At 37.1% G+C, this 13,120-nt stretch overlaps 1 protein-coding gene across 1 annotated transcript in view; it reads left to right on the top strand.

Moving 5' to 3' along the window:
* Dnah12 (dynein axonemal heavy chain 12) overlaps positions 1-13,120 on the top strand; it is a 218,243-nt gene that overhangs the window by 39,647 nt on the left and 165,476 nt on the right. The window contains exons 13-17 of the mRNA XM_017802268.2: positions 629-764; positions 6,616-6,741; positions 8,021-8,155; positions 8,469-8,662; positions 10,241-10,484. Of these exons, the coding sequence (XP_017657757.1) occupies positions 629-764; positions 6,616-6,741; positions 8,021-8,155; positions 8,469-8,662; positions 10,241-10,484 (835 nt within the window). The remainder of the gene's footprint in view (positions 1-628; positions 765-6,615; positions 6,742-8,020; positions 8,156-8,468; positions 8,663-10,240; positions 10,485-13,120) is intronic.

A 13,120-nucleotide genomic window follows, 5' to 3' on the forward strand; every position in this document is an offset into this window, starting at 1 on the left:
TAGTTGAATAATGGACATAGGGACATAGGATATAGGGTCATACTTTCAAACACACGAAATTCTAAGATAATCATATAGTTTAAATATATATAAAGACTTGATCTTTTTATTTACTATATTGTCATGTTTCACAGGAGGCAATAATAGTAATAATTAAGCTAACAACAATTACACTTGCTAGCAAGTGAGCATGAACTATTGCTAGACATGTCACATACATTCATTGCATCTCAATGGTCATCAAGAGGAGTGTTAATAACTCCATTTTACACATATCGAAGCTGAGCCTTAGAGCATGCCTTAAATTCATAAGCTAGTAGTAGCTGAGGAGGATTGAGATCAGGATGGTCTGACTCAAGGTGTGATCTAAGCAACACTGCTTATCTCATCTTTTAAGAGAGTTGGAAATCACCAGAAAAAAGCTTTAACTATGCCATTATTTCAAATATTGCCTTGATTTTTATTGATATGATTTATAACACATCAAGAAGTGGGTTAAGCTTAAATATTACATGATATCTTAGTGAATTAAACATTTATCTTTAGGATGCAGAGTTCCTATTTTATAATAATCACAGCACATATTTAAGCACACATGTAAGTATAATAAATCAGAGTATTATGTCAGTATTTGCAGTGAATTCGAAGCAGTTAAAGAGCATGCACTAAAAGTTCCTGAGACAACAGAAGAAATGATGGAGCTGATAGCTTATGTAGAAAAAGCTCGAACTATAGGAATTCAAGAATTGGCTGCAAGGATCCAGGTAAAAAAAAATAAACTTACAAATTGTTCTGAAGTGAGTTAATGTTGTCAACACCCAGAACAACAACAACAACAAAATAGAATAACCCAGAAGGCCTTGCACATGATTTTCTTACCATGCCCACTTCTCTTCTTCTCCCCTAGAGGCTTCTACTTGATTTTCATCAAAATCTATTTATCTTTGATTTCCTTTAATTTCACCAATTATGTGTATATTCTTAAACAATATGAAGGTTTAAAACTTTTTGTTTTAGAGTTCCTACATCTAGTGATATGTTTTATACCTTCCCCAGCACAAAATTATATACCAATTCAACTATATTTTACTTCCATTCATTTGAAAGACTTTTAAAAACTGTAAAACATTGAAAAGCACATAACACATAATTTAAAATGTTATAAAACAAATAACCAGTAATTTCTACCGTGGGGAAGAAATAGAACCAGTGCCTCAGGGGCCATCACAGTCCCTTGTCTCTTTTGGGGTGTGAGCACTATCTTGACTTTGACAATGATCACTTCCTTACCTTCCTTTTCCACCAAGTATGCATTTCTAGCAAAACAGTTTATTTTTATCTGATGTTGATGTTTATGTAAGGAGAATTTATTTATTCTTTTGTGTATTACCAGAGTTACGTTAATGTCATTATTCCTTAACTTCAGTTTATTTTATTGCAGTTTAATATTTCATTTCTGATACTGTAGCAGCATGCAATAATTTATTTTTAAAATTATTGGTGCTGGGGAGATAGGTCAGTCAGTAAAGTACTTGCTGCACAAGCGTGAAGACCTGAGTTTGATCCCTAGCACCCACATAAAAGGCTGAGTGTGGTAGAACATGTTTGGAATCCCATTGCTGGGGAGGGTGAAACAGAAAGGTCTTGGGGCTTGGTGGCCAGCCAGCTTATCCTTTTTAACATTTTTTTAAAAAAATTATTTTATGTGTATGAGTGTTTTGCCTGCATGAATGTAAATGCACCTGTGTCATGCAATGCCCATGAAGCGAGAAGAGGGTGTCAGATCCCCTGGAACTGGAGATATGGATGGTTGTTAGCTATCATGTGAGTGCTAGGAACTGAACCCCAAGACCTCTGCAAGAGCAGCCAGTGCTCTTAACCACTGAAATATCTGTCCAGCCCCAGACAGCCTATCCTAATCAGTGAATCCCAGGCCAGTGAAAGAATCTGTCTCAAAAAATAAAGTGGGCAGATCCCAAGGATTGATACCTGAGGTTGACCTCTGGCCTCCACATGAATATGTGCATACATGTACCCACATCAACACACACAAAAGACTTTTTTTGTGGTGTTTTTGAGACAGGGTCTCCCTGTAGCCCCACTTGTCCTGGAACTCACTGTGTAGACCAGGCTGGCCTTGAACTCACAGAGGTCCGCCTGCCTCTGCCTCCCAAGTGCTGGGATTAAAGGTCTGTACCACCACACTCAGCTAAAAGACTTTTTAAAAAAAAATTATTATTTTTATTTTATGTGTATGCATGTATTGCCTGCATGTATGTAAGTGCACCCATGTCATGCAATGCCCACGGAGGACAGAAGAGGCTGTCGGATCCCCTGGAACTGGAGTTACAGACAGTTGTTAGCTGCCATGTGGGTGCTGGGATTCAAACCCTGGTCTTCTGCAAGAACAGTCAGTGTTCTTAACTGTTGAGCCATATCTCCAGCCCCCACAAAAGACTTTTTAAAAGAAAAAAAGTTACTGTTCTGGGTATTTGATTTTTTTCTTTGCTATTAATGACAATACTGTTGAAACATTTTCTGTGCATGGCACCAGGTGAATTATGAATACATTTCTCCCAGGTGTCACAGGGCATGCTTTCCTTCACTTTCACCAACTGAAGCAAAATTCTTTTCCAAAACAGTTGACAATAATAAGTTGTGGTACCTGGTAGTTCCTATCTTATTACCCTGTTTGTCTCAAGGGGTTTTTTTCCTCTGCATTTTGGTTTTTAAATTATCTTTTTTTTTTTTTTGAGACAGGGTCTCCTTGTAGCCCCAGCTGGCCTGTAACTCACTATGTAGACCAGGCTGGCCTCGAAATCACAGAGATCCACCTGCCTCTGCCTCCCAAGTGCTGGGACTATAGGCGTGCGGCACCACACCTGGCCCATTAATACCTTTTTATGTTGGTTTAGATAATATCTTTAAAATTAGCATCTTTTTCCCCTTGGATACAAAACACAATTAATTTATGAAAGTAATGGACTTTACTTTTAGAACAGCTTTAGATTTACAATAAAATTGAGACAATAGTGCAGAGTTCTAATAGGTCTCTTCTCCCCCCATATTTAGTTTCTCCCTTACTAATACCTTAATATGACATGTGATACTAAACCAATATTGGTGTATAATTGTTGATGTTTATTCTATATTCCTTAGTTTTATCAGAGGTCCTGTTTTTGTTCCAGTATCCATGTTACCTAAGGTACCACATGACTTCTATTCATATCTCCTTGGGCTGTGACAGTTTCTCAGGCTTTCCTTGTTTTTGATATCCCTTACTATTTTGAAAGAGTATTGATTAGGTATATTGTAAGATAGCCCTCTCTTGATGTTTTTCTTCATGATTAGATTGGAGTATGACTTTTTGTAAGGAAGATCACTGAGTAAATGCATTTTATTGCATTATGTCAAAGGTATATATGTTATAATCTTAATGTATCAAGTATATTAGCACTGCATCATGTTGTTGATCCTGGTCTGGTCTGCCAGAATTTATAGTTTTCAGGTCTCTATACTATTTTTCTCTCTCTTTCTATTCTTCACTGTTTGTAAAGAAGTTGCCATATGTAGCCCATACTTAAGTGGAAGCTATATTTTTCCTTCTCATGGTTGACAAAACACCTGACAGAAACAACTTAAGAAAGGAATCGTTTATTTTGACTCACTCTTCCAAGTTACAGTCCATCATGGTAAGGAAGTCATGGAGACAGGAGCCTGAGGCTGCTGGTCACACTGCATCCACAGACAGGAAGCAGAGGGAGCTGAATGCTCATGTTCAGCTAGCTTTCTGTCCAGGATCTCAGCCCATGGAATGGTGCCACCCACATTCAAGTTGGGTCTTCATACCTTAATTAACATAATCTAGAAAATCCTTCATAGGCAAGCCCCAGGGATCCTTTTTTCTTTCCCTCCCTTAGAGTTGGGGTTACAGGTATGTGTGAGAAGTCAAGCTTGTTGTGCTGAGCTCTGAACTCCAAGTCTCATGATTGCACAGCAAGTGCTCTTAAATGCTGAGCCATCTCTCTAACCCATGCTATAGGTTTTTATAAGTACTTTACCAGTTTAGTGACTTCCCTTCTATTGTTCATTTTCTACTAGTTTTTAAAAAAATTATTATGAGGGCCAGGCATGGTGGTGTACACCTTTAATCCCACCATTCAGGAGGCAGAGGCAGGTAGATCACTGTGAGTTCAAGGTCAGCTAGGTCTACATTGTAAGTTCCAGGCCAGCTGGAGCTACAGGGAGACCTTGTCTCAAAAAGACCAAAAATGAAAAAAAAAATATTTTGAAAGCCAGGTGTGGTGGCATCACCTTTGAACCCAGCACTTGGGAGGCAAAGGCAGGTGGATCTCAGTGAGTTCAAGGCCAGCTTGGTCTACAAAACAGTTCCAGGTCAGCTGGGGCTACAGGGAGATCCTGTCTCAAAAAGACCAAAAAAAAATATTATGAATGGATGTTGAATTTTCTTAAAACTATTAAATTTTCTTTAATCCATTGAAAATGATCATATGCATTTCCTCTTTCAATTTATTAATATAACAAATTACATGGATTTATTTATTTATTTTTTATTTTGGTCATTTTGAGGCAGGGTTTCCCTATAGACCCAGCTGGCCTAGCACTTGCTATGTAGACCAGGCTGGCCTTGAACTCACAGAGATCTGCCTGCCTCTGCCTCCTGAGTGCTGGGATTAAAGGTGTGTGCCACCATGCCTGGCAATTTTTATTTATTTTAAAAACATCTTTATTGATTCTTTGACAATTTCATAGTATATTTTGATCACATTCAGACCCCTACCCCATATCCACCCCCACTTTACCAGCCCCCCAATTTCATGCCCTCTATTATTATTTATCTTTTCTTTAAGGCCTATTAAGTCTAATCTGTGTTCCCCAAATGCTCTTCAATATGGGTCTATCCCTTGGAGCCTGGTCAACTTACCAGGCATCATACCAGTGAAGAAAACTGACTCTTCCTCTCCCAGCAGCTATCAATTGTGAATAGATCTTCAGCTAGGGCCAGGGCTTCTTGTCCACCTTTCCAAACATCCATGTTGCATTTTTGTCTGGTTTGGGCTTGAACAGGTCTTGTGCATGCTGTTATAAGCACTATGGGGCCATATGTGCAACTGCCCTATGGGATCCAAACAAGATTTCTTGTATTGCTGTACTACCTCTGGCTCCTATATTTCTAAATACATATATACATATATTTATGAATTTATACAGTATGGAACCAAACTCATAAATTAGGCTTTGTCTTTAATGGGTGCTACAATTTTAAAATTTTAAAAATTATCACTTTTTCCCACAGTTTTCAGTATTTGGGAGATTGAACCCAGGGCTTCCTAACATGCTAGGCAAGTGCACTAACATTATGCTTCCCCCCCATGTTGCTTCTTTGTGTGTTTGTGTGCATGTGTGAGAGAGAGACAGAGAAACAAGGCCTTGCTAACTTGTACAGGATGTCCTTGAACTCATACTGTAGCCTAGGCATGCCTTGAATTGTCTATCCTCCTGTCTGAACATCCTGAGGTTCTACCAAGCCCAACATTTATTTACTTATTTATTTGTTTGTTTGTTTGTTTGTATGGAGAGTGTGCATGTGCCACAACACGTGTGATGGTCAGAGGACAACCCCAGGGACTCAATTCTTTCCTTCTACCTTGTGGGTCCCTAGGATTCAACTCAGGTTGTCAGGCTTGGCAGCAAGCACCTTTACCTGCTGAGCATCTCCCAGTCCCTAACTTTTCTTAAGTTTTACAGCACTGGATCAATGAAATCTGCAGAAGTAAAAATATTCCTCCTCTCCACTCAGAGACTCTGTGTTAAAGGTTTTTTTCCTTTGCCATCAATACTACAGCTCTTTCTAGACTACTGCTATAATGTTAAATAGTCACAAAAGATGAAAAAACAAAAAAATATGCTAAGATATTTATCACCCAAGATTCAAAAATAAAAAGTTTCAAAGGTTTCTGAGCATTTGGTCACCTTTTAAAATCATATACAAGGAGACCAAAGAGTGCCCTTCTATTAAATCAGCTTTAAGTGAAAAATGATTTTGTGTGGGAGAATGTGTGATATATGTGTGTGGGTGCACATGGGCTGCACATGTGGAGGCCAGAAGTTGACATTGGGTGCCTTCCTCTGTCACTCTCCATGTTGTTTAATTATTCATTTATTTAATGAGACAAGGTTTCTCTCACTGAACCTATTCAGCCAGACTGGCTGGCCAGTAAGTTCCTAGGATCCTCCTATCTTCAGTTCCCCCAAGTTGTGAACATAGGCACACACTGCCACACCTGCTTTTTTTTTATAAATGTTGGTGCTGAGGATCCTAACTCAGACCTTTGCAGCAACCATGAGCCATCTCCCTAGTACCACTTGAAAACTTTTAAAGATCTTTAAAGTTTATATTAACACACAATTGTGTAAACTTAAGCCAAACAAATATATTACAGTGAAATACCCATGTGTTGATTTGGGTAGTGCATAAAACATTAATACTTTGAGTCACATTGAAATATGAAAGAATATTAGAGATGATTGGCTCTATTTTTAATAATGACAGGTTTTTCATATGCTGTATTAAACCTAGAGTTTCTTTTGTAGGAATCTAAACGCCAAATGAGTTACTTCTTAGATGTTTTTCTCTTTCCTCAAGAAGACTTAAATTTAAATGCAACAGTCCTCATGTGGCCTTCAAAAATTAACCTTGTCTTTGATGAAAATGATGAGGTAAATATATTTTTAAGTATATGTTTTGTGTTCTGACATTTAAAATTCACACTTATTTATTATTGTGTGTGGATTCTTATGGCATAATCGTGGAGGTTAAAGGACAACTTGCAGAAATTGATTCTCTACATCTACCATGTGGGCCCTGGGTAGTGAACTTGGGTCATCAGACTTAGTGGCAGGAAACTTTACCAGCTGAGCCATCAAGGCAGACCCACATTCTGACATTTTAAGCGCACATTTAATAGTCATACCTACTTGCAATCTGACTTTTTAAAGTTTTTAAACTTCATGTGTCAGTATAAGTGTGCATCTTGCACCTTTTATGGCCTTGCCAGCAGCCTCTTAGATTTAATTCACAGGGTTTGGTAAGTATAGGATGAACAACAAAGAAATCAGAACTATTATATAAACTAATAGGGAGCATTAACTAAGTTCTTTCCATCTATGAAATCATTAAATACATATAAAGCCCCAGGTGCTCCTATTTGCCTCGTTTTATAGATGATAAAAATGAAATTCAAAGAAGTGATGAACTTGCTTAATGTCATGGAAATCAGATAAAAGATTTAGGCTTTTATATCAGACTGAATGTAGTTCAAAATTTAGAAACTAATAAGCCAGTTTATCTCAAATTGGGAAGCAAAATAGAATAATAATGGAAAGCATGGGCCTCAATAATATAAGCCAAGGGGCTGGAGAGATGGCTCAGCAGTTAAGAGCACTGACTGCTCTTGCAGAAGATCTAGGTTTGATTCCCAGTACCCACATGGTGGCTAACAGCCATCTGTCATTCCAGTTCCATGGGATCTGATACCCTCTTCTGACTTCCATGGGCACTTCACAAGAGTGCACTTACACACATGCTGGCAATACACTCACGCATGTAAGATAAAAATAAAATAAAATATTTTTAAAAATAAGATAAGCCAAGATTTTAATCCTGACTTTTGGCCTCTGTGATTTTGTGACTTGAGCATGCCTCTTGACTTCCATACACTCATTAAATGATTGCTTATATTATTATCTCAGAACCTATTAAATAGTCAAAGTATATAATTAATAATTTTGAGTTTTAAAAGTCAGTTTAAAATATTTTATTTATTATTATTTTGGAGATGTAGGAAAATTTGTCTCTGATTTTTGTATCAGTTATTAAAGACAAATTATTTTTTATTCAATTTTCTCTGAATTGCCATTAAAATGTTTGTATTTCTTATTTGATAACCCTTTCCTTTGTGCTACAACAATCAACATCATTAAATCATCTTTTAAAAAGCTTGTTGAGAATGCTAAATGTACAAAAGAAAATGAACTAATAGCCAAGAGAGAGAAGCTGATTTTGGAAATAGAAAAAGAATCACGCCACATGGAGGAGTTCACAGAATTTGCAGAAATGGAGCGCATGCAGCAGGTTTGATATATATTTAAGGATGTAGCTATGGCCAACCATAGAATAATAGAGGGAAGATTCATTTAAAGTGTAGACTAAACATTTCTGTACTGTGTCAAACAAAGGTCTACTTGATTCTTAAACCTGGTCCTATATGGCTTAATAGTCTATTCATATAGTATACACAACTATGCCTTTTGATCATTGTCATAGTAATGCTATGAGGCTAAAGTTTTTGTATAAATAGAAGAATGTATCTTCCGTGATATCATGAAATCTTATTTTTATAATATTACTTGAATATTTCTAGAAATGGAAATTTGTTTGCTTTTAGTATGTGACAGATGTAAGACAACTGCAGAAACGTATTCAGGAATCTGAAGAAGCAGTTCAGTTTATTAATAAAGAAGAGGAACTTTTCAAATGGAAATTGACAAAGTATCCTGAACTGGACAAATTGAAAGTTAATATTGAGCCCTACCAGAAGTTTTTTAATTTTGTTCTGAAGTGGCAACGAACAGAAAAACGGTAATTTCTGGTGATGTAAAAGAATGTGTAAAATAGTGGATAATATATCTAAATGGAAGAATGAAACTATAAAACTCTTAGAAATTAACCTTAGTATAGAATTCATAACACTGTATTGTGGAATGACACACAAAAAGAAACATAAGCAACAAATACGCTGAAATTAGTCAAAATAGAAAATTTTTGTGTTTCAAATCCATCACAAAGAAAGTAAAAGACAACTAACAAAGTGGGAGAAAATATTTGCAAAACACATATCTAATCTGATAAGTGAGTTATATCCATGATATGTATTCCTACAAGCCACTAATTAAAAGGCAACCCAATCTTGGAAAGTGCAAAAAGATTTAGATCTATATTTCTCTAAGTAAGTTCTTCAGAAGGCTAATAAGGACATTAACAGATGCTGAGCATCATAATCCATCAGAGAAATGTAAAGCAAAACCACAGTGACAAGTCACTTTCTCTCATCAGGATAGCTATTATTAAAGACAGATAATATAAAATACTAGCTGTGATAAGGAGAGACTACAACCCTCAAACATGACTGGTAAGAAAACAAAATGGCATTTCCACTTCAGAAAGTTTTGTAGCAGTTTTTCACATTGTTAAACACAGAATTATTATGTGAACCCAACAATTATTCTACTTCTAGCTAAATACCCAAGAGATGTAAAACATACATTCACACAAACCTTCTATATGAATATTAATAGCAGTATTATTCATAATAACCTTCAAATTAAAGGCTACAAATGTACATCAACTGATGAATAAATGTAATCATAAAATGATTACATGATACATGCTACAACAGGAATCAATATTGAAATTCTTAGGGTGTACACAGAAAACTAATCATATAAGAATACATATTTTGGGGGCTGGAGAGATGGCTCAACAGTTAAGAGCACTGATTGCTCCTGCAGAGGACCTGGGCTGGATTCCCAGCACCCACATGGTGGCTAATAGCTGTCCGTAACTTTAACTCTAGGGGATTCAACACCTTCTCTGACTTCTGTGGGCATTGCATGACACAGCTATACTTAGACACATTCAGGCAATACACTCATACACATAAAAAAGAATACATATTATATGATTCTATTTTTGTGAAATGTCTATAGTAGACAAATGTGTAAAATATAAGGCATTTTTTGTTAAAGGACTTATTCATTTACTTGCATGAAACCATGGACCACACAGCAGAGGCTTCAAATGATACTATTGTACCACTTAATATTACCAATACAATTTCTGATATGCCACTTTGATTTTCCAGAGTCAATTCACTTTTTATAAAATTAAGTTATGAATATTTACACAAAAATTAGAAGTATGGGGTCAAGCCTTTATCTCATTTGGATGGTGTTAATTACCCTTTGTAATCTGATGCAGTTTTAGCTCACACACTGTAGTTAAAAGGATCATCCTCAACTCTGTCTCTCTTCTATCAGCTCTACCTATGTGCCCTCAGTTGTCTCTTTTACAAAAATGAGGAGTCTAACCAAAATTTCCCCAAGATCTCTGAACAGTACAGAAATATGAGTTTAATATTGTTGTTTTCTTCTAATTCAGTTGGATGGATGGAGGATTTTTGGACCTTAATGGGGAAAGCATGGAAGCTGATGTAGATGAGTTTTCCCGAGAAATCTTTAAGACACTGAAATTTTTCCAAACAAAGCAAAAGAAAGAATTACAAGAAAGAAGAAAGACAGCAAGAAAACTATCTCTGATACAAGAGAAACCTGAGGAAGAACCAAAAGAGAGTCCTACAGTTACCATGTGTACTACAGTAATGGAGCAGATAAAGGTTTTTAAGGTAGGGATATATTTAATGACACTTAAACATTGCACATCTCTTCTCAACATCATGTATAACTATATAAAATCCATCCTCTAATCTTATAATTTCTATATAACAGTGGTCTTTCTCTATGCAAAAAGAATTAGGTCAGTATCTACCCAGCCTTATCCTCTGTGACTGTCAGGTACAAGATGAGCCAATCCTAATATGTCGTCTTTCTGGCTATGGTAATTGTTCAGGGATAAGTCTGTAGCTCAAACTGGACCAGTCACATTTCTCCTCAGCATTGTGAGCTGACTCTGTGAAAGGAGCTTCTTATTCTACACTCACAAGCTGTTAAGGATCTGAGTTGTGAACTCCCTGTAGCTCTGGGATAGCTGTTTGGAGAGAATAGCATTGATACTTAAGGAAAGAAGAAAATATGGAGCCTGGCATGGTAGCACATCCCTTATATCCAACTACCTAGAGGCTGAGGCAGAAGGATTACAAGTTCCAGGCCAACCTGGGCTATCTATTGAGACCCTGTCACACACACACACACACACACACACACACACACACACACACACACACGCAAAACCAAACCAAACAGAAAAGGAAATAAAAAGAAATCTGCGCAAACCAAACAGAAAAGGAAATAAAAAGAAATCTGCATAAACAGTGTGGTTTTAAAATTTCTTCTGCCTTAACCTTGGTCAATCTCTGACTCACTCCTAGCTTCTATTCTAGGCAAGGATATCAAGGCAAGGGTATTAACACATGTATGTATGTATGTATGCATATGTGTGCACCTAAGGGTGCATGTGTGTGCAGGTACACATATGTATGGAGGCCAGAGGACAACCTTGGATGTCATTCCTTAGGTACCATCCACCAGTACGTGTGCACACACAATGGCATGTGTGGAGGTCAAAGGACAATTTGTAGGAGTTGGCTTTCTTCTTCCACCATGTGGGTTTTGGGGACCGAAATCAACTCATCAGTCTCATCATGTATCCTAGGCTGTCCTCAAACTCATGACCCTCCTACTTCTACCTCCCAATTCTGGGATTACAGGTGTGAATTGCCATGCTGCCAGGGTCTTCATTTACCATGGGTAAGAGTTAATAATGCGTTCAGTTTCCCAAGGCAGTAGTATCAGTAGTTCTAGTGGACGTGCCAAATGTGTACTGTTAGTGTGCCCACACTGCAAACTTTGTGATAGGATTTAAGGGCTGCCCTGTGTCTAGCTCTCCCAGTGATTATATGAGTTGCTTCACAAAAAAGAAAAACTACTCGAAGATTGCTTTCAATGTTTAATACATTTTTATGGTCCAAAAAATTAAAAATGAATATTCAACAACTCTTTTCTGATAGTTCTCATCTGCATTACTCAGGCAATCAATGTTACCACTTTCTTCAGTAATTCTGTAATTTTGTTATACATCTAGCAGTGTGAAAATATATTTTTATTCATCTTTGTTTATAAAATGTAGCATATGGCTGGATGTGGTGGCACATGTCTTTAATTCCAGCACTTGGGAGGCAGAGGCAGGCAGATCTCTGTGAGTTCAAGGCCAGCCTGGTCTACATAGTGAGCTCCAGGCCAGCTGGGGCTACAGGGAGACCCTGTCTCAAAAACGACCCCCCCAAAAAAATGTAGCATATGTTATTTCCCCCTTTATTTTGCTTAATTTATCTTGGAGATCTTAAGTTGTTGAATTTATTGCCCTACAGCTGCTTGTAACATTTCTTTTTTATATAATATTTTTACTCCTCTTCTCTGGGCCTCCTGCACTGCACCTGGGCCCCTAGTCCCTCCAGTACTGTGGAGTCTGGATCACATGAGCTAGATAAGGAGCTTGATGCTTGTTGAGTAACATTTCACTAAACCAGATGTAGATGCCCAGGAATTGTGAATGAATGATGTTTGATGGCTCTGATCTGGCTTTGGAATCTAAAATCATCAATGTAGCTCTGCAAGTATGAGGATAATTAGATGATTTTATTAGCATCGTTTGCTTCCTGGAGCTTGTTAAGGACAAATAAGGACCTCATAAGGAAATCTTCAGAAACTTAGACCAACTTTAAATGAAGGAGGTTTAAAGAGAACCAGAACTGGTTCCACAAAGGCTGCACCTGCATTTCATGAGATACATGGTTTCTAAAATACTGGGAATAATGCAAATAGCCAGGTAGCACATTCTCTCCCAGCATCACCACGGAGCCCATTGTTTCTGTAATTCTGAGAAACTTGTTTTTCCTAACTGAAACTTTTTGTTAACTGAAAACCTCATTGTTTTCAATGAGGTCTACCCTTGATCTGATGTCACTATGGTGATCTAATGTAACTATGGTTATTGACTTTGCCCCTGGCATGATGTCATTATGGTTTTAGGCTTTATAAACCCTACTCTGCCTCCCCTCAGGCTAGAGAATTCTTTGGTGCATTAGCCCTTCCTCTGATCACCATCTGGTTCAACCATTACTGTGTGGCATTAGTATTACAATATTATGGTTCATGAATTTTTTTCCTTACTCATTCTTTTTTACCCTTATTATTTCTTAATCATTTTACATGCTTATTTTTGCAGATGGACTTAAGAATCATCTTGTTCCTTGTTCTCTTCCTCTAAATCTAGTTAAGATTTTTAATATATATATATGAAGTA

This window comes from Nannospalax galili, unplaced genomic scaffold (genome assembly GCF_000622305.1).
Source record: "Nannospalax galili isolate Female #2095 unplaced genomic scaffold, S.galili_v1.0 scaffold505, whole genome shotgun sequence".
In the NCBI taxonomy this organism is placed as follows: domain Eukaryota; kingdom Metazoa; phylum Chordata; class Mammalia; order Rodentia; family Spalacidae; genus Nannospalax; species Nannospalax galili.